Source organism: Galleria mellonella, unplaced genomic scaffold (genome assembly GCF_026898425.1).
Source record: "Galleria mellonella isolate WM207_F2 unplaced genomic scaffold, CSIRO_AGI_GalMel_v1 utg35, whole genome shotgun sequence".
Classification (NCBI taxonomy): domain Eukaryota; kingdom Metazoa; phylum Arthropoda; class Insecta; order Lepidoptera; family Pyralidae; genus Galleria; species Galleria mellonella.
This window is the reverse complement of record NW_026442082.1, coordinates 1,372,860-1,395,603: the sequence shown is the minus strand read 5'-3', so window position 1 is coordinate 1,395,603 and position 22,744 is coordinate 1,372,860. Positions and strand designations below refer to the sequence as shown.

The 22,744-nt window shown below is 32.0% G+C and overlaps 1 protein-coding gene across 1 annotated transcript in view; it reads left to right on the top strand.

Moving 5' to 3' along the window:
* LOC113514404 (dopamine receptor 1-like) overlaps window positions 1-20,679 on the top strand; it is a 170,186-nt gene extending 149,507 nt beyond the window's left edge. Inside the window, exons 3-8 of the mRNA XM_026898488.3 lie at window positions 1,197-1,284; window positions 5,611-5,791; window positions 6,889-7,017; window positions 11,724-11,969; window positions 18,132-18,379; window positions 20,084-20,679. Coding sequence (XP_026754289.1) covers window positions 1,197-1,284; window positions 5,611-5,791; window positions 6,889-7,017; window positions 11,724-11,969; window positions 18,132-18,379; window positions 20,084-20,391 — 1,200 coding nt within the window. The 3' untranslated portion in view covers window positions 20,392-20,679. The remainder of the gene's footprint in view (window positions 1-1,196; window positions 1,285-5,610; window positions 5,792-6,888; window positions 7,018-11,723; window positions 11,970-18,131; window positions 18,380-20,083) is intronic.
* The last annotated feature ends 2,065 nt before the right edge of the window (window positions 20,680-22,744 follow it).

Below are 22,744 nucleotides of genomic sequence, written 5' to 3'. Positions count from 1 at the left end.
AAAAATCTGATGTTATGATTATTTTTTAACGAAAATTATACGAAGTAGCTTTGACACTGTGTTTGTTCTACTATAAATTTGAAATAAAGTTATTTACATTTCCTCACTGTAATATTTAATTCCGTCACACACCATTTTCTCTGAGACAAAATATTACTCGTCGTGTACAATGTACTCGTATATTGTTCTTTGGGACTTATTACGGAAAATCTCTCGTAGACGGCTTGTGGCGTCTTGAAACTCGGGACTTCGTGGAGCGTACTTTGAGAATTGCTGCTGCGGTAGACTAATGTCACAGAATAAATATAATACCATCTTTATTTATTCTGTTCTGGTGTCATGTCATGTCATGAATTTAATTAATACTTTAATTTATTTATATGTGCAAATTAAAAATTAATCGTTCTCAACCGAAGGCACTTTGATATCCTTATTTTTTTCTTTCAATTCGTCAAAAAGTAATTACGTCTCCAATATTGAATAAATTTTGCAATTCTTTTTATAATTATTAGGGTTTACTTCTGCGTTCATCTTATATTAATTTATTGAAGATTAAAGTATCATATAAATTATATATTTATAAATATAGGAAAGTGTTTCACAAAAACAAAAAAAAAAAACTCCTAACTTTAATTGTAACAAAACCAGTGATTTTGATTTAAAAACTAAACTACTAAACTTGTTTTGATAAAATTTCTATAGAATCAATCTGTAAGTATATTCTATTTTTATACCACTGAGGTGGCAAACAAGTATACGACGGTAAACGGTTACCGTAGCCTCTGAACGCCTGGAATACCAAAGGCATTACGTGAGCGTTGCAGACCCTGAAGTAACCTTTTTTTTTTTTTTTTTGAAGAACCCCATGTTGTGGTCACTTTTTTCAAGAGCTCGACAATGAGCTTATTCTATAACCTGAGCGTTCGTGGAAAGTGTTTTTTTTTTTTCAGATAACAAAGAATTTTACATATCAATATCAATATGAGGTAACAAATAAAAAAAAAAAAAAATACAAAAGAATTGAGAATCTTTTTTTTGAAGCCTGTTAAAAATGTAGGGTATCTACGAAATATCACGTCACTTATTGCTTTATGTCATTAATCATTTATTTAAAAAAAAAGTGTTCACAAATCAAGTAGTTTTTTGCAGAGCAGAACGTACTCGTGTGTATAAACTAAATTTAACTTTCTTTTCAGTTGGCGATAGAGTTGAACGAGACGACGGTGGAATACGACGATGGTGAAGAGCCAGATGCGGTAACGTTACTCTCCATACTGCTTGTTGGTATGTATATATATATATTTTTTTATTTTTATTTCTATATATATATAAGAAAATTTTAACTATACGATATCTATACATAAGAGATATGAGGATCGTAAAGTCATTGCCCGGAAAGCCACGTGAGAGACCTCCGTATAAAACAGAGGTTGTTCTTAAAATTCTTGTACTTAGAGGGCGCCACCGTTACTAGAGTAGAATTAGTACCACATAAAGTTTAAACTACAGAATAAAATATTTAAATAACGTATCCTAGTTGCTAATGGAGTTCCTCTACTTTTGCCGACCATCAAGTATATACACGAAAGCATGCCTCTGCTTTTATGCAATAATGTATAATTAAAATTATGAATAATTATACCTATTTTATCTCGAGGTTAAACATCTTTTTAACATAAAACTTTTTAAATTTCTGCGATAATTTACACATAGTATGCATAAATCTGAAAACTACGCCATATATTTTTATCTAAAATACCTCCGAGTCTCAAGACGACGGTATTTTACATGATTGTCCGTATACAAAAGCTTCAAATTACTCAGCGAGCTATAGAGAGAGCTATGCTCGGAGTTTCTTTGCGTGATAGAATCCGAAACGAAGATATCCGCAAAAGAACCAACGTAACCGACATAGCCCGAAGAATAAGCAAGCTGAAGTGACAATAAGCTAGTCATATATCTCGAATAACCGATAACCGATGGGGAAGAAAGGTTCTTGAGTGGCGACCCCGTACAGGTAAATGCAGTGTAGGGCAACCCGACTAGATAGAGTGACGACCTGAAATGCATTGTAGGAAGTCAATGGATGCAGGTGGCTCAGGACCGTTCTTTATGGTAGTCTATGGGGAAGTTTATGTCCAGCAGTGGACGAATAATGGCTGAAATGATGATGATGCATAAATCGGGTTTTATAGTGATTATTTAGAGGAAGAGATTGTTAGTAATAGGGACTAATGATCCCCTTGCTAGTAATATAACCTGTTAGGTCACTAGGAGAATTACAGAGAAAAACAATGAAAGTTCTAAGATAAATAAAATAAAATATTTAAAAACAAATACGAATTTATTCTAGTTTAAACAGTTACTTAAAAATTAGAACAGTCTATTTACTTTTCTTTATTTAAAATTTTACTAACTTAAAATTATTTGAGCACTGTGTTTTAGCAAACAGTTCATTTTAATAGAGGTTGATGTATTAGAATAATTTGTCTTCTTAATTATGAAAACAATTATGCTAAATTGAAATTAAAAGGTAAATTTTTATTAATTTGAGTTTTTTAGGACGAGTAATAGAATTAAACATTTTTACTTCATATAAAATAATGTTTCTTAATATTAATTCTTTCTAATGTTTAAATGTAAAAGCGTGTTTGTTTGTTACCTCTTAGCATTTTAACAGCTTAACCGATCACTGTGAAATTTGGTATTTACTTCCTTCCTTTACTTCCTATTTCACTGTGTTAGGTTGACTGGAAGAGATCTTTGTAAGGAATAAGTTCAACTTTGCTTACGTTATTAATAATTGTTATTATTACTGTATGTTTTAATGCAAAATGTAAAAAGACGGACTTTTTATCCCGGTCTGTAATTATATCCCGATCACAAGGACAAAGTCGTCAATAAAAGCTAGTAATTAATAAAAATAAAGACAAAATATCTCTAATGAGAACATTTATTTCCTTACTCATTGAAAACGTTCTATAAACTTATATTAACTACTAGCTGTTGCCCGCGACTTCGTCCGCGTTTCCGTCATTTTTCGTAAAATAAGTAGCCTATGTCCTTCCTCACGGTTCAGTGGTTTTGATGTAACAGACACATTTCCCTTCACTGCTCTGCTTCTATTGATTGTAGCGTGGTAAAAAATATACTATAACCTGCCCAGAAATATAAAAAACTACTATGTTTCGTTAAAATCCGTCAAGTAGTTTTTGTTTTTATAACGAACATACAGACAGACAGGCAAAAATTTTACTGATTGCATTTTTAGCTTTGATAGTTATTTTGTAAATATATTTCATGTACAGAATTGACCTCTCTACAGATTTATTACAAGTATAGATTTATTATAAGTGTAGATTAGAGCGTTTTGTCACTGTCTGTCGAATTGAAAAAGTAGCGCAAACGAAAGGGACAAAATATAGAATGTTTATAAGACTTAAAATGTTTTTAAGAATATGGGATTTAGTTTTCGAATTCTAGCAAGTTCATTCGTTCAATGGTTAGTAAATAATAGTACTACGCTTTAATTAAATTTTAAACTACTAATTAATTTTTTTTTTTTACATAAAATTTACTATTTTCGCTCTTATGGGGGAGGACTATGTCCAGCAATTAGTTTTGCCCTTTAGTCGCCTCTTATGACACCCACGGAAAAGGAAATGGTAACCTATTCCATGCGGGGACCACACGGAAATGAAGGGTTATGAAACTTTAAATACATTTTCAAATATTATTATACAGAAATACAATTGTTGTTCATTTTATTAATGCACTACAGTATTCGAGTCCATTTTATGACAATATAAATACTGAGTTAATATTGAGTGAGTCGTTTCAACATTATCCTATTTAAAGAGGAAGTATCATACTTTCATGCTTTGCCCAGTGAAGTTGGTATTAGACAATTTTATTATTTAAGTGTAGCGTACTTGTCTCTCTGCAAAGTATTTACTGGAGAGTAGATCCTCACTTTAATATTAAATGCGGTCTAATGCAACTCGGAGAAGCAATGCTAACCAAGAATTGCATTTTGTTAAATTCTAAATTGCAGCAGACGGGCTCTCACATACCTATATTATGTTACCGAATTTAGTGTACCAGCACTACCTGTATATTGTATCTTGTTTATGCTAATACCTATATAGGAGGGAAAGGGATTGTTAGTAATGGAGACTGAGAATCCCATTGCTAGCAATATACCAAACCAGGTCGACTTCCTCGCGGTTCTCCCTGGAAACTATCATGGTTAATTCCTGATGAATTCATCGTGATGGGCTAACTGGCCTGTTTTCATTCTCATCTATCACCCTTCAATGGTGCTCCGCCAGCGTATCCAGTTAGCGCAGGCGGGGTTACCATACCATTTTCACCCATAAAAAAATACCTATATAAAAAGTAGATATATAAAAGTAATATTAAGTATTTAACGTAATTCAGAGAATGGAAAAATCAAACTGTTTTTTGCAAAACACGATTCCGTATTCCAAATTGAAATATTTTCAATGTGTATCTAATATATTTATATCTTCATCGTTCGTATGTGTTTGGTTGTGATTAAAGGTTAGTTATGATTATATTATGGCAGATCATGAATGGGACTGACTTTTTTTTGATATATTTGAAATATATTATATATATATATATATATATATATATATATATATATATATATATATATATATATATATATATATATATATATATATATATATATATATATATATAGATTATTAATAATATGTTAGAATTTAGTATTTTAATTAGAATTGTATGTTACTATAAATTAAAAGTATTAATTTAGTATTTTAATTTGGACTTGTCTAAGATATAATTTATTGACACGAGTATTTAAAAATTAATTTAAAGCAGTTTAATATTAGATTACGGAATAAGTGTACCTATTTTAATTCGGTACAGTTTTATGAGTAAATTTTGTAACATTTTCGATTTTTTTTCTGTTAAACTAGCTGACCCCGTTAACACTATTTTGCACTTTGCTGAGTTCTTATAATGATCATGATAAAACCTATGTTATTTATCAAAGTGTAACGTCATGAACAACTTTAAAAAATTTCCGTACAATCGATTGAACGGTTTCAAAGATGGTATGTTGACACTAATACATGCCTAGACAATGGCGGACCGGCATAAACGTAGCAGGTAGGCCGTGCATATTAATACAGCGCAACGCAATAAATCACCATACTACCCTGCATTTTTTTATATTCATCGTGCGGTTGAGACGCCCTCTGTGTGACACTATACTACTACAAGACTGTCTTATTGCTCTGTAAATTTTATTATAATGTAACTATTTAAGAAAAACTAAAACCGATAAATATATTAAGTACTATAACTGCACCAACCAGAGTATTTATTAATGTTTTATCAAACATATATTACGTATGAATGGGGATGATTACAAATGTAGAGGATGACCCAGAAAGAAATAGACATACTGTGTAATAGATGGCATGAAATGGAAGTAAATAATCAAATAACTGCAAATATAGTTGAAACAAAGAAAACATATCACACTGACCCTTAACAGTTACAGGAAAAGGGTAAAAAGAAGAAGATAATAGAGTTTAATTTTTTTTCTTACAGGTATATTTCTCTCGTTGCTTATCTTCCTGAGTGTCGCTGGCAACATTTTGGTGTGCATCGCCATATACACAGATCGAGGGTTGCGGCGTATTGGCAACTTGTTCCTGGCATCGCTTGCTATTGCTGATATGTTAGTGGCCGCTGCAGTCATGACTTTCGCTGGAGTCAATGATCTACTAGGGTTAGTTTATATTTTATTTATTTTAAACAAGTATCATACAATATTGCCAATTGCCTAGTGCTTAATATAGGATACTCTGTGTTATGAGAAACTAGGACCTCTGTGGCGACAGCCAAGAACACCCACGTCCAAGCCAATAAAAAAAAATTGTTTTCAAATTTAAAATGCTTACCGCAGCGCAACCGAGCTCATCAAACTAAATGCATAATTTATAAAAGTTCCTCTGACACACGAATCGCTTGCCAACACTCTCAACAACATTGAAGCCTAATATTTTTTTTATACAACTTAGAATGTCAAACAAACTAACGGCCCACCTGATAGAAAGTGGTAACCGTCGCTTATAGACATGAGCAGTACCATGGACATAACAGAGTATACTGTTTCGCCCATGATACCCCCCATGCGTTGCCATTCTTAAGGACTCAGATGTTATTCCTCTGTACCCTGTAAATTCACACCATAACCCACCCTTCAAATAGAAACACAGCCATGTAAACACAACTGCTTCACGGTAGAAATACGAATGGGACAGAGGTACCCAAGCAATCGACTTTTGTACAAAGTCTCCATCTGGTAATAGGTCTAATGGTGATTAAATTATTGTTATCTACTTTTAAATAAACTTACCTACGAAGAGACTAAGACTCCACGACACAGGGAATCCTAGTATGCTTAAATGGAATTTCCTTTGTCAAAATGTATTTAAGTAAAGTAAAAAATAAAGATAAATCTTTATTTTTTGCAATATTATCTTCTGATAAATAAAATTTATAATTAATAAGTTTTTTTTATACCGCTTAGGTTGCAAACAAGCATACTGCCCACCTGATGGTAAGCGGTTACCATAGCCTATGAACGTCTGCAATACTAGGATTATTAGGCGTGAATTACCGACTCTGAAGAAACCTCTTTACCCCCCTTTTGAAGAACCGCATGCTTTAGTCTTTTGGAAAAACCTCGACAGGGAGCTCATTCCATAACTTAAGCATTCGTGGAAGAAAACATCTCTGAAACCGCGTTGTACGCGACCATAATAATAATTAATAAGTACATAAATGTCATAAGAATGTTTATTTATTTTATTTATTATTCAGGTATTGGGTGTTCGGAGAGCAGTTTTGTGACACGTGGGTGGCCTGTGACGTCATGTGTTCCACCGCTTCAATACTCAACCTTTGCGCCATATCACTCGACAGATACATACATATCAAAGATCCATTGAGGTAATATTTTAATAATAAATAATACTTTATTATAATTAGAAACACTAGTTTTTTTAAATGGGTGAAAATTGAATGGTAACCCCGCCCGCGCTATTGGTATACACCGACGAAGCACCAGTGAAAGATGATAGGTGAGAATGAATGCAGGTCAGTTGGCCCACCATGATTATTTCGACAAGAATTAAACATGATGGTTTCCAGGGGGATCCGCGAGGAGGTCGACCTGGTTGGGTATATTGTTAGCAATGGGATTCTTAGTCTCCATTACTAACAATCCCTTTTCCCCCCTCCCCCCCCGGATAGTATTGAAACGGTAACCCCATTTGTGCTGACGGAGTATCAGAGAGAAAAATAGGTGAGAATGGAAAGTCAGATTAGTTAGTCTATTGTGATGAATACATCTGGAATTCAGCACGATGGTTTCCAAGGGGATTACGGGAGATCGATCTAACTGGATATATTGCTAGCAATGGATCCATATTACTAACCATCCCTTCTTCCCTTTAAAAACTAGTGTATATTAATAATTTTCCGCAGATTTATTGTAAATTAACATTATATAAGAAGACCTTTGACGTAGCTTGCCTGACAACGGTTTTACATATTTTCCCAAGAATGAATAAAACAACAACATGAAATTTATAAACATTTATTATCATTTATATATTAACATTGAATTTATGAATTCAGATGTTTAGACTGGGATTCAATCTTAGGTTTACCGTACCGCAAAATCAAACGCTCTCCAAGCTAGCTGCGACCGCTCCATTTTCATATTTATAATATCATCGACTAGTTTCTATAATACTATATGTATACCGCGTGTTCTACCGTGATTGTATCGTAATAACTTATCTCTAGAAATTAACTATCAAATGCAAAAAAGTAAATTTTTCAAATTAGTGACAGTTTCAGTCATTTAGTTAAGTTTGAGAGCGGGTTCAAATATGTCTTTTAATCTTTTAGTAAATACATAATAATAAATAAATAAATAAGCTAATTATTTTATATATATTTAAAATTTAGACATTTTATGCTATTAAGGTAAAGTTGTCTTGAAAAGTTTGTTTTCAGCAAAAAGACCACCTTACTCTACTTATGTAATTGTATCGTTACGTTTATTGTCTTGCTTATTTCCTATAATGTATTATGCAAGTAAAGTAATAAAAATAAAATAATAATCGGTCTTTAATTAAGCATTTTATAATGTAACCATATTATCATGTATTTTAAATTAATATAAACGTATGCTTTGTTGGTTATCCTTAAATAAATATACTTATTAATTCATTTATATTCTCAAAACTATTATTATATGCTTTTTTTTTGTTTATTTTCTTTGTGCCTATAAATTAAATTCAAGAAAATAAACTCTTTCGTCTAATTATATTGTTATAAATATGACAAGTTGTTTTAATAAACATAAAGTTTATATTATTTTAATACGACTCGTATGGTAAACAAGCTGTCAGAATTTATTTCTAAAATTAGAATTAAAAAGTACCTTTCCCGGTAAAACTAAAATGTTTTTATTTTCTTCTTCATAAAAACATTATAAATCCTTTAACCGGAATTATCCAAAACATGTTTTTCTTTATAAAATAATATCCGATTACTTACATATTTTTACGTAGAATTTCAAAGAATTTATGTATAACAATAAATTAAAATTATAAAATCTTTTTAAACAAAAATCTACTCAGTTTACCACGGAAAAAATATATTTTCATTTCATTATGATTTTATAGTGAACTAGCTATATCCCGTGGCTTCGCCTGTGGTCTTATCCTTATGTTGAATAGTTTATAACTTTCCAAACAAACCTTGCTTCAAAGATTTAGAGCGATTGTATGTATAAGAGTCGTCTGAGGGTATCTCTGTCTCACTAGTGTTTCCGTCGCCAAGTAGCTGTTGTAACAGACAAAGCTCAGGCAGCCATGAAAGTTCTAATATGATTGTATTCGGTATTAATATTAGTACATGCCAGTAAAATTACATGGTACGGAGGCGTAACATCTTAGTCCATAGTCTCTGCTCAATTCTCTGATTGCTCAGCAGCCAGATATTTAATGACATTATAAATTAGATATATTTTTTAAATGTTGTTTAAAATTTTTAAGTTTGTTAAATAAACCAGATGGCTCCCTATACGTACTGATACTGTAAGTGTGGTGAGTAAATTATAAATAAATAAATAGGAATGACAATGCTTCATGCATTGTGATCATAGACTGTTTTTGTAATTAAAACGTAATTGGTAACTGTTAGATACCATATTCCCTAAGATAAAATGTCAGCCTATATGATATTCTAAGTAGTATAAAAGTATAATTAATGTATCAACTCTTAAGTGTCCACTGCTAAATGTAGCCTTCACCATATTTTGTCAGTAGTTGCCGTTCGTTTGTTTTTAGCGATGTTTTAAGAGGGACGCTGCTGCCCATCCTTCCTATAAAAGTGTAAAAATATAAAATAAATAAATAGTTAATCTCTTTAATATGAAGTAAATAAGCATAAATTCAAATATACATATATATTTATGCACGTCATCTTTTTATGTTACGAGTATTTTGGCTAGAATATTTTTTTCCTTTTTTTTTCTGAAAAAATAATGCATACCATGGTAACCAACCTTAAGCCAACATTGTATACCTGAACTTTTTGCATGAGATAAAAACTGTAATCATAGTGGATGCCTTGTTATTGGCTCTAATAAATAAATAATTAAAAATGAGAAATATGTGATATATTAAATAACATTACAAATTTTTACTAATATTATAAATGTGAGAGAGTTTGTTTGTTGTATATTATTAATGGAGGAGGACGTACGCTACTTTTTGTTACTTGTCAGTGAACACATGCCAGTCACGCGGATAATGTCGCGGGAAAATGCTAGTATTAATACAGATTATTACGACAACATAACCTTCAAGAAAAGAGCATGTTCCTTTTTAAAAGGCCGGCAGCACACCTACAATGCCGTTGGTGTTGTGGGTGATCATGGGCGGCGGTAGTCACTTACCATCAGGTGAGCCGCATGCTCGTTTGCTTCCTATGTTGTAAAAAAAAAGATTACTCGTACTTACATAAATTTATGTGACTACGGCGATTACAGACTTCGAGAATTGATAAAATTTGTTGTAATCTACACTTACATAAGTATATGGACAGTTCATACCTTGACACTGATTTTTCTGTATATTATAAAAAAAAAACTAGCTTAATGAAATACATATATTTGCAGAGTCATCTCCAATTTTGTCAGTTGAATGAAGCTATCCTTAGAAACGCAACGGAGCTAACTAAAATTCGATAGAGTGTAACTTTATTGCTTTCCCGGAAAGGCCTACCGGATTGAATGACGAAAATTTAATATCGAAAAGGATATATTGTCAGATAACAAACTTTTACTGGTCAGACGGATTATATTGTGGAAATAAAATTGGTATATTGAAGATTAGATTTGATGAATTTTATTACGAATATATTTTGGTTGTTTTCTTGTACATTAAGAGTATTCTTTGGTAATGTGATATACTTTGTGCTGTATGCGTCTATAGGTTAAGGTCATTGCTTTATTGTAATCACTGAGTATGCCGATTTACTACTTTTGCAGTATAAAAGTTATAATTTTCTCAAAATATTTTACTGAACTAGATATTATTTTGCGAAAGTCTATATCACTGACAAAATAATTAGAATTGTTTTGTTTAATTCCGTTACCATTAATATGTATGTGGCTGCCAGCACTCGACGGTTGACCACCACTGTTACTGCCAGAAATTCCATAACTTCCAGGTACAAAGAATAACACCTGAATCCTCAGGTATGGCAACGCATGGGAGATATCATGGGTAAAATAGTATACTCTGTTATATCCATGGTTATGTCTATAGGCGACGGTTATCGCTTTCCATCAGGTAGGCCGTCAGCTTGTTTGTCATTCTAAGTTTAATAAAAAAAAGCTTTTTACATTAGCCATCAATCACCGGCTGCCATTTGATTCACGGACGTTTTGCGACACGTGTTCGAGTGTTAGCAGTTACACACACACAGTAATGATAGCGGAATTAAACAAAATAACTCTAATCAAATAATAAGTAAAATTTTCTTCCCTACAAATTCCAGTAACTTAATGGTATAAACTACGTATACTGCGAAGTTTTCTTTTATTTTTTTTCAAAGCTAAAGTTTAGCACTCGGGTAGGTGCAGTTTCCTTATGAGAAACCTTGCCATTTCTCGATCAGAATGTAATAGATTAATTAAAATATCGTGCCTTTAAACAATTTATCAATCGGCTCCATGAAACATTAGAATTTCCTGGCTTAAAAATTCTGTAGACTGATTCATGGTAAAAACCAGATTCCTTTTGTGGATGGTAGTCTTTAAAGTTAGGTTAAGTTAGTTTATATGATCGCCGATTTTCAACAGAAGATCGCATGAAATGAAAAAGGATGTTGAAAGATCTATATGATATATGTCTTATATTTTTTTCTGCTAAGTTTTCCACATGGAATAATAAAGAGTATCTATCTTCACATGAGCTTCTTTGTGGAAGAGGCAGAGGACCAAGTGCCAATGATACTTTAATAATCATTTTTGTATGTACACGTCAATCCTGGGAACCCATAAAATCTTTTGATTCCCCTCTGTCTGATCGTGAAGTTATACTTCTTAGCTATTAATGATCTTTTTGTTTCAGATACGGTCGTTGGGTAACTCGAAGAGTGGCTATAATCACAATTGCTATGATTTGGCTCCTCGCTGCGTTAGTCAGTTTCCTTCCCATCTCACTTGGGCTCCATCGGCCTGATGAAGAGGCGTTAGCCACACAAAGACCACCGAGGTATCCAACCTGCGCGCTGGTACTGACTCCAACCTATGCGGTCGTCTCCAGCTGCATATCTTTTATACTCCCATGTATTGTGATGATAAGTATATATTGCAGGTCAGTAGTTTCTTTATAAACTATTTTAAGTTTATTTTAAGGTTCTTGAGTGGCAACCTTCTACAGGTACAGGTAGGTTTGTACCTACAAACGTAATGTGGGACGATTCCCCTCTAGATGGAGTGACGACCTCAAATGTACTGCAGAGAGTCAGTAGGTGCAGGTGGCTCAGAACTGTTCCTTATATCTATCTATCTATCCAGGCTGATATGATGAAGAGTTCATCTCCACAAATAATAGTTAAAAAAAAATTTTATTAAAAAAATATCACCTATAGAAGATTACATTATTAGCGAGTAACATATATTTTATTAAAAAAAATTACAAAATTGGAGTGATTTGCTAGTATGGTATATAGTATAAGGATTGATATCTCGGAAGAGATCTAGACTATTTTATATTGAGCATATAGATCAGGTGCTATTTGTGGGAGAAGTTAAGAGTCAATGAAAGTGGAATGTATGTATGAGACGAGTAATAAAACTAGATGATAAATTAGATTCATTAAAAAGTACACTAGTGGAAAAAATTAAGAGATCAAAAAAGAAATCTAAATTTTCGACAATTTTTCAATTTATTTTTTATTTTTGATAAAATTGGTCATAAAAGGCAATTTGAAACTTGATGTTTCTAATTTTTGGATCTTGCAAAAAAATCCAAGTAACACGTATCGCACAATCTTAATGAATATAATAAAAACAAATTTTTTGAAATAATTTAAATTTTTTTTTTTGGTATACGGACTTAAAATTTAGATTTCTTTTTTATATTCCTTAATTTTTTCCTCCAGTATACATTAAGTACTAAATATATAAAGGTCGTCTGAGAGAGAATAGCTGTAATAATAAGCCTGTGTTTTGTACTATATGTCATTAGTCAATAAAGTTTAAATAAATGAATGTATCTCTCTCAACCTCATCCACAAGGGACACATTATATTACATTAATACATAGCATAGAATTTTTTACTTTAATTCAAACGGGTTCTATAAGGGTTTCACGTGCATATTAATGACCCTGAACATTGTTCTTCGAGAGGTCATATGGTAATTTTATTTAACGCCGGAACGAAAAGCTTCAAAAATAGGTCTTACGAAGTGTTTGTACAGATTACTAGCTTGCAGAAATTTGAAATTTTAATCTTTACAAATATTTATCATTTATCTTGTAAAATCATAAAAAAATTACCTTATAATGTAAACATAAAAGCCGTTTGGAATTTGACTTTATCCTAATTTAACGTACAGGATTCTTTTAGCTTGATGTAAATGGATCCAACTAAAGGATACAACTAGTATACAAAATAGTGACAGAATACTAAAAAATACTAATATGCATGCATAAATATAATTTATATAAGTTAATATACAGTTGATTAACGTAATTATTATTTATTCTATGCATTTGTTTGCATTTTTTTGGCATCTTAACTAATGTTTATATAACAATAATAAGAATTTTCATAATAAGTTTACATAATAGTTCGTTAGCTACATTAGCTTATATTATAGTTTACTTGAAGGGTAAGATAAATAATTTTCGACACAAAAGATAGTTCAGTTTCTAGAATAGTAGTAAGGACTAAGGTATTTCTAAAGCATAACTTTGTCTATTTCTTAGCATTATATAGTAGAAATTAGGGTACATTGTAGACAGTGGACTGTCTGTTTAAAGCATTCCCAGGGCTATAGAAATATGTTATCTATGCCATTTCAAGTCGGTTTAAATGTCCAACTCAAAGCGAGATTAATTCCATGGGCTATATTATTCAAACGAATCTTAAAATAAATTAAATAAATAATTTAATTAGAAATGAGGTAGTTCTTTCTTTCATTCTTTTCTTTAGGTAGTCAAAGGCATTTTTAATGAATAATAATGAAATGGCAGCCCTGCCTGTATTAACGATACACTAGCGGGAAAATACTGAGGTGAGAATGAAAATACAAATCAGTTTTTTTTTTTGATGGGTGAAAATGGTATGGTAGGGGTTACAGCGTAGGCGGGGTGCCTACGCTGACGGGATACGCTGGCGGAGTACCAGTGAAGGGTGATAGATGAGAATGAAAACAGGCCAGTTAGCCCATTATGATGAATTGATCAGGAATTAACCATGATAGCCTCCAGGGAGAACCGCAAGGAGGTCGACTTGGTTGAGTATATGCTAGCAATGGGATTCTCAGTCTCCATTACTAACAATCCCTTTCCCCCCAATACAAATCAGTTAGCCTATCGTGATGAATCTAATATAATGATTTTTATGGGAAACATGAAGATCGAGCTAATAGAGTATATTGTTATCGATGGATCCTTTAATCCCCGTTATTTACCACCACCACCGTTATGTACCAGAGAGAGACTTTGTACAAAAGTCGATTGCTTGGGTACCTCTGTCCCATTCGTGTTTCTACCGTGAAGCAGTTGTGTTTGCATGGCTGTGTTTCGGTTTGAAGGGTGGGATATAGCGTGAATTTACTGGGTACAGAGGAATAACACCTGAGTCCTCAGGAATGGCAACGCAGGGGGGGGTATCATGGGCGAAACAGTATATTCTGTTATGTCCATAGTACTGCTCATGTCTATAGGCGACGGTTACCACTTTCCATCAGGCGGGCCGTCAGCTTGTTTGCCATTCTAAGTTGTATAAAAAAAAATTACAAATCCTTCCTCCAGTCAAAGGCATTCTTAGACTGTCGCAGTGAATTTAATATTAAACATACATATTTGTAACTAACTTCACTTTTCAGTCATTTTTTGGTTTTATTGTTAAAAGTATCGTAAGCACACATTATATCTCAATGTAATAACTACTTATAATTTTTTGCTTTGCCAATAGTATTTTGCTTCTCTTTATCGAAAAATTATTACAATTCGAATCGACAGTTAAAGTTTTCCAGTCTTTATCGATGGTTATATTCAAAGTTCTGATCTTTGAAGTCTATATAAGTCGCAATAAGAATAACAATAACATTATTTCCTTAAACAAAATTAGCCTAATATACAATATAGCTATGTAAGCATAAGAGTGTATCAAATCAATCAAAATCGTGTGTTAAATGAAAATTGTAAACTTCCAGCTTAGTCCAATAAATTAAAATGTGTTTTTAAATTTTTTTCTGTAGCCCCTCACAAGACCAAACAGCTATCTTTTATATCAGTAAGTCTAGTGGTTTGATTAAAGATTCGTGTAAAGAAATATTTTAACACTATATATATAACAGTAGGTTTCAAACACATCAAAATTAAATGAGCCCATTCCTGAAAAGCGAATATGCATCGAACAAATTGCCTCTGAATAACGTCGTACGTGGAAACTTTGGTATTCGAACTTATTGTTAGCGAAATTGAGGGGAATCAAACTAATTGATCTTTTGTTACGCGCAATTTAATTCGGCCTTCGCGAATTACAGCATGATATCTCACGGTACATTTAACTACAGAATTATACAATGGAACGTACACGTATTTAAATTCGGCTTAAAAGTCACGTAGATAATGCGACATACGGGAATGTAACATAATTTTAGCCAAGTAATGTACTATATCTAAGGTTATATATATATTTTGTGGTTTAGTATAAAATATAAACAAAATAAATATGTATACTTGCTATAACCCTTAATGGGGTTGTCAGCACCATTTGTTGACTGGCACCGTTGTTGTGAACAGTTATACTCGATTATAATTTCAGATATGATTGTGCATGACACTTCAAAAATTTACTCGGTGAGTATACAAGCATAGAAATCGAAATCGTTAGCGGGAAGGTTGCATAATATACGAGGATTTTTATTATACCACCGAGGTGGCAAACAAGCACACGGCCCACCTATAACAATATACATATATATATTATATATGAATACTAGCTGACTCGACAAATGTTGTTTTGCCATATACATTATTTCGAGAACTATACATGAAAATGTATCGTACTACAATTATTATATTCAATTGCCATCTTGCAACTCTATTGCGGCATATAAAAATCGCGATTAAAAAACAGGAGTTGATGGTAAAAGCGTGAAAATTTGAATTTCTATGTATTTTTCAATGCTAAATCATAATAAAATAAATATAAAAAAAAAATTGACAAAAAAATTAAAAAAAAAATTTGAGGAAGCTCACCTTTATCATTGAGGGGTAAGAAAAATAGATATTGGCCGATTCTCAGATCTACCCGATATGCACACAAAATTTCATAAAAATCGGTAAAGCCGTTTCGGAGGAGTTTGATAACAAACACCGCGACACGAGAATTTTATATATTGGATGTATTATTATTTATTCTGCGTTTAAATTTATCTTTAACCCATTTTTCTTTCTTCTTTAGACCTATTATTTTTCTGTTATGCCTTAACCAAACACAATTTTAATTATTCCTCACCATCCTAAGATTGCCTGGAAAAGATAGCTATTTGCGATATAGCGATAAGGCCGCCCATTGTTGCCTCTTTATCTTGCTTTAATGTGATTAAGTTTATTTAGTTAATTATTCATTTTGTTTGTGTAAATATTGTTAATCTTTATAATCTGTATCAATTTTTTCATTTCAAGGGAGCAATAAATGGTTTTCATTCGTTTATTCATTTAGTATCTATGTAAGTAAATTAGTTTTAGAACGAATTATTGATTGTCAGTTATCCAATATATAAAAACAAAATAAAGCACTAAATCGAAATTAATAGAGATATTAAATTATTATAGGCGATATCGAAATGGGAGATGATGTTTTTCTTAACTTCAAAACTTAGAATATAGATATTGGAGCGGGACTTATGTATTTTACGCATGCCTAGTTAGTAGTACGTACAATTAAAATCCCTGTACTGTCGCATTATTTTTGTCCCTTTTTAACCCGTATTCTTTAGTGCAAATGTTAAATTTCATCAGTAAAATACTCATTTAAAGTGAATGCTATCGTTTTTAATTTCATTCTGTTTACTGCACCTACACATCTTAGATTAGGGGCATCTAGATATGTAGTGTCTACCCACAAATGCTTAGAAAACAGCCTAACATTTTCTTTAACGGTGTACTTTCAAAGTTGTATTAATCTTATAATTTATAACTTTTATTATTAAAAAATGACGTTTCTTTATTTATATCACTATCTTCATAACAGTTATGTACTTAGTATAAAAAACTATGCAGCATCCGAGTGTTATCGACTATTTTTGGGACCTTCTTGCATATTCCATATTTCATCAAAGAGTATATATGATTTACGAATATATTAAATTTTAAGGTATACATAAAATTAATATACGTAATATTAAATAGAAATAATTTGAATTCGTAACATTCGAAAGTTTCGAATATTTCATGATAACATTCCTCTAAGGATTAGATTAGTTCATGTGCTAAATAATTTCCAAAGACCGTTAATTATTTCGTAAATTTCAAAGTCGCTCGCGCGATTTCTGCGTGTTTCGAATTGATAAGTTGCCATTACAACTGAGTTTTGTCATTCTTTAAATATATATTTTAACGATTTATTAAATAATACTCCAAATGTTTACAACATTTTATAACTATAAAAAGGAGAGAGCAGATTCCCAATTCATTTTTGCATGTAGATACGTCTTATCTTCATTATTTGCAAAGGTTTTGATATTACTTCCGTGATTTTGTAACCATTAAAGTTCTTTTTTGCGGAGTAAAAACTAGTTTGTTTTATTAAACAATCACTTTCATAAAACAATTAATCAATTTCACGAACACGAAAGTTGATTTCGTCCATTTTGTCTTGTGTGTGTCCAAGGTGAGTTTGATTATTGTAATCTCTTGGATCCTCAACTTCTTAACTAATCACTATAAAATTTAGAAACAAAACATAGATTACTCTTTATTCTGCTCAATGAACATATTCCAATCACAAGGGTATAGTCCGAGCTTTTATTCATGAGCGTAGTTCAATGCTGTGTCATGAGAAGCCCCGCACGTCAAACAGCTCACTAGTTGCGTAAAACTGCACGCAACTTAGCTGTGAACATAAATAATTACGAGATGGAAATCAATGAAACAATAAAAAAAAGGGTGATATGTACGTGAGATCCCTAGTTCCACTATAAATAGGTCACACTAGTTATCTAACATTAGTTAGTATACCATTGGTCCTGATCATTGCTCTGAATTTATAAAACAAAGAATTTATTTCAACAGGCTTTATTGCTACGCTCAAAAACACGTGAAGTCTATCCGTGCTGTTACCCGGACGGTGCAAATGCCGGATAATCGGACGAAATCAGTTCGTACCAGAGTACACACGCACGTCCACTCGTCTCCGTATCACGTGTCCGATCACAAAGCTGCCATCACAGTCGGAATTATAATGGGCGTATTTCTGCTATGTTGGGTGCCATTCTTCTGTGTGAACATCGTAGCTGCATTCTGCAAGACTTGTATACCAGGTAAGTTATGAGTAGGAACCACCCTAGATGTATGTCCACCAAGTAGATAACATGGCGAAAAAGGACCAATTTAAAAGTACCTATTATATGTCATTCATTTTGACCCCTGTAACATAGCATGTGCCATTAAAAAACTAAATGAAAATTTGGATCGTATCTCCAGTTGGTCCGATAAAAATTGTTTGATGCTTAATCCTAATAAATGTAAGTTTGTGGTTGTTGGGACAAAAAAGTTGATAGCTGATATAGAAAGACATAAACCATGTATTAAAATCAATAATAAACCTATTGATCAATTAAAAGAAGCACGTAATTTAGGATTAGTCATTGATCCTCATCTTCGTTTTGAAACATATATTATGCAAACGGTGAAAGTATGTTTCTATCGTCTTAAGTTGCTATATCGATTTCGGAAATATCTAACTGTGTCTACTAGGGAAAAGTTGTGTGAGGCTCTTGTCTTATCCAAATTAAACTATGGTGATGTAGTGTATGGCCCCTGCTTGTTGTCTAGAACTGAACGACTGATCCAGAGAGTGCAAAATGCATGTGCCCGGTTTTGCTATCACATTCCTCCGCGCCATCACGTTACTCCTTTCTTAAACAATGCCGGTATCATGAAAATGTTTTCACGTAGGAAGTTGCATCTTGCATGTTTAGTGTTTAATATAATAAATACAGGTAAACCTCAATACCTTTACGAAAATTATCGTGGGCGCAAGAGCATAGTATATATAATTTAAGAGTAGCTTCTATACGTTTAAAGGTACCACGACATAGAACTGCAAGTTTTCAGAGAGGGTTCAAATATGCAGCTTCCAAGATCTGGAATGACCTCCCGCCTCCCATACGAAATTTAAAAACAACTTATACTTTTAAAAATTATGCTAAAAACTATTATTTAAATCTACAAAAAGCATGTAGCTCCTTGTGATTGCATAACATTGCTGCTTCGTTGTATAATGTAGTGTTGTTGTATTGTTATTGTATTATTGTTGTACATATCTATATGGGTATATCTTGTCAGTTAAGTGTATGTATGTATGTATATGTAGGTATGTATATGTGTATATGTGGATGTATATATATATATATATATATATATATATATATATATATATATATATATATATATATATATATATATATATATATATATATATATATATATATATATATATAATATATATACATGCGTATGTTTGCTGTCGTCGTTCGTAATGTCACGTTGGGCACCACAGAATAAGCGCTGTAGTTAAATTGCTGCAGCACATGCTGAGTGGTGACCATGTTGGCAATAATAAATGTAAAGTTTTTTTTTTTTTTTTTTTAATTCATAATGTATGTAACTTTTTGTTGTTGTCAATAAATGTTTTCTTTCTTTCTTTCTTTCTATTACTAGCGAGCGTGTTAAATGTGAATATAGAGGAAGCAAAAGAGATCTGTTTGAATTGGATTCACTATGAAAACAGTACTAAAAAAGTATTTCGTTCAGACTTATATAGCTGAACATAGATTAAGTACCTTAGGTCACATTTATAATTATTTTCTTTTCCAAAGACTACTATTGATCATATTTAAAGTCACTGCTTCATCTAATGGAGAACTATACGCCACAGTATCCCCACTTTCTTCCCCATAGTTTAACGGTTCGTTGAAGCTACTTATTAATGGCCCATTACTAATCAAACACATTTGTTACAGATCTTGCCTTTAAAATTCTCACATGGCTCGGGTATTCAAATTCCGCATTCAACCCAATTATATACTCGATATTCAACACGGAATTTCGAGAAGCCTTCAAGAAGATATTAACTTCCAAGTACCCTCCATGCTGCGGCTATCAAACAGTAAGAGCGAACACTCCAACGAGAAACGAGAACTTTGTCACTGATTATGGCACGAAGACTTTAGTGGTCCGACGCAGCGGTTCCTTAGGATTGTCCGGCATCGATCCTACTCCAAGGTCTTCAGCAGAATCAGTGCGTCCACTCAGGGATTACCACATCTGACAAGAAGACGGGAGTAGCAACAACGGGCTACTCGATAAAAGCGATGTTGTTTGAAATAGGTATTAAGATTGCGAAGAGCAATATTTGCATCAATTATGATGTAAAATTTTATGGAACTTGAATAATTGCTTGCTATCTTTAAATATTTAATGTATTAAGAAAAATTGTGTAGTTTGCAGTAAATATCATACTTGAAGGAAACTATAAGAATAAATAGACTGGTTGAGCTAACACTCATAGTGCATGCACGTGTGAATGCAATATTACCGCCAAGGTGTACACTTACTTCTTCTCGCGTAGGATGGAAGAGCTGTCATAAATTTATTTGAGTTTGACCAGTAATTTTATGTCGCATTATATACGTAACTCACACTATCTACGTTTGAGTGAGCGATAGACATGCCCTTACTTTGGTATCTATTGCCTACTGTCTCATTTAGCTTTTAAGAGCGTTCATAACTTTGGCTTATCGAAGGGTGACAACGTAACAATTTTCTATCAATGTTATAGATATTACCATGAGTGACAGTTACCACTTTTTATTACCTTGTTTTCCATTTTAAGTTGCACAAATGAATTTAAAAAAACTTATTGGCTAAAAAGTACTCTGCTAGCGCATTAAAACAGTAATCATAGATAACATTGCATTTAGATCTATTATTAAAACTTTGCATCTACTTCATATTTTGCTTTGGAATTTTGCAAATACATTTTTGATAAAAAATATTATTGTATTATTAACCTTTTAAGTTATCAGCAGAGCACTTTTTAAACAATCAATCAAAAATATTGAAAAATGTTTAATTGTCTTTGAAATTTGACAGATGATTGCAACGTTGCCATATTTGGTTATGAAGGCTCCTAATAGGACGCGGGCCGTCAGCGTGCCAACGCAGGTATTACTCGTATTATTGAATTTATGAGAGTGTCAGTTCTACCTGTATATTTATTCCTATGACAAAACCATGGACAATTAAGCTTGCGCAGTAAACGATTTTGTATGTGAAAATATTACTGCGCAGGTCACGTGGTACTAAAATTTATGTTCAAGTTATTTTCGGTCAACAAATCCAGTCCTTGTAATTCTATTTAGTTCTATTAAACTTCGTTCTCTGTTATTAGTTAAATTGTACCACAAAATTAATGATAAGTATGATTAAATAATTAATTTAATCCTATCTGATATTCCTTAATATATTTCTATGCGAGCTTACTAATTTTAGATTATAACTAATTTAATTTAACAAAATGGAAAAGACAAAGCAGTCATTTATTTTTATATTTTGCAGTGGAACAATACCAAGTGTGTAAGTCAATGCCGGATGATTTTATTATCCAGATTTATTTATGGGTACAACTTTCTGACTCACAGATATAGTTTTAAAATAGATGTCGCAAGTACTCGTGCTTTATGTGTAAATTTTGCTTTCACAGACATTCAAAATATACCCCCTTTTTTGACTGAATAGTTGAGAAATTTCTACATGAAATTTATGCCGAATAAGTTTAGGTTTTTATACATCATCATATATGGCTTCATTATTTCTTATATAAATAGTCAAAGAGAAGTACTTTTTTCCAGCGAGCATTCAGATTAATTTAACAAGGATTTTCGAAAGCTACAGTGAATAGACATTATTTGAGTTTGCGTGTTACGCTTTAGACCTCAATGTCACTTAAGACCAGGTAAGATTGTAGTTAAATGCGTTCAAATTTAATAAAAAATATGTATAATTAAAATATGTATAATTATTATTAATAATGAAAAATATACTTTATTCATTTATTTTATCATTTGGGATCAATACATCAATAAGTTTTTGTTATTATCATTATCAAAAACTGTTTTAAAGATAATATTTTTCAAATAACTATTGTACAAGAGAGGGTTAAATAGTTTACCATATGTAACATCACAGCACGTCTTTTAGTTATAGCATGACATTTGGCTTAGGTTTTATATTATCGTGTTACTTACTTGTGTTATCTATCTTTTTCTATATCTGTGATTCCGCCTTTTTATACTGAAAACGTTATTTTATTAAATTTGAATTCAGAACATAACCAAATTAACTTTATTGTCCGGGGGCAATCGAACTTGACATCAGCAATTAATTGAATACAGAGACATAATCTTGTAACTGTTCATGTTGATTGCCTAATAAATAGGGATATAATAGGGATAAATAATAGAATAAATAAAGTAAATTATTCAATATATCTAAATTTATTAATTTTACTTTAATGTTTTTAGTTTATTTATCCATCATTCGTTGACTTAATAGTGACTTCAGTTACTTAAAAAGAGAATCAATTAAATAAATTATTTAGGTAAATTAATTTTTACTAATTT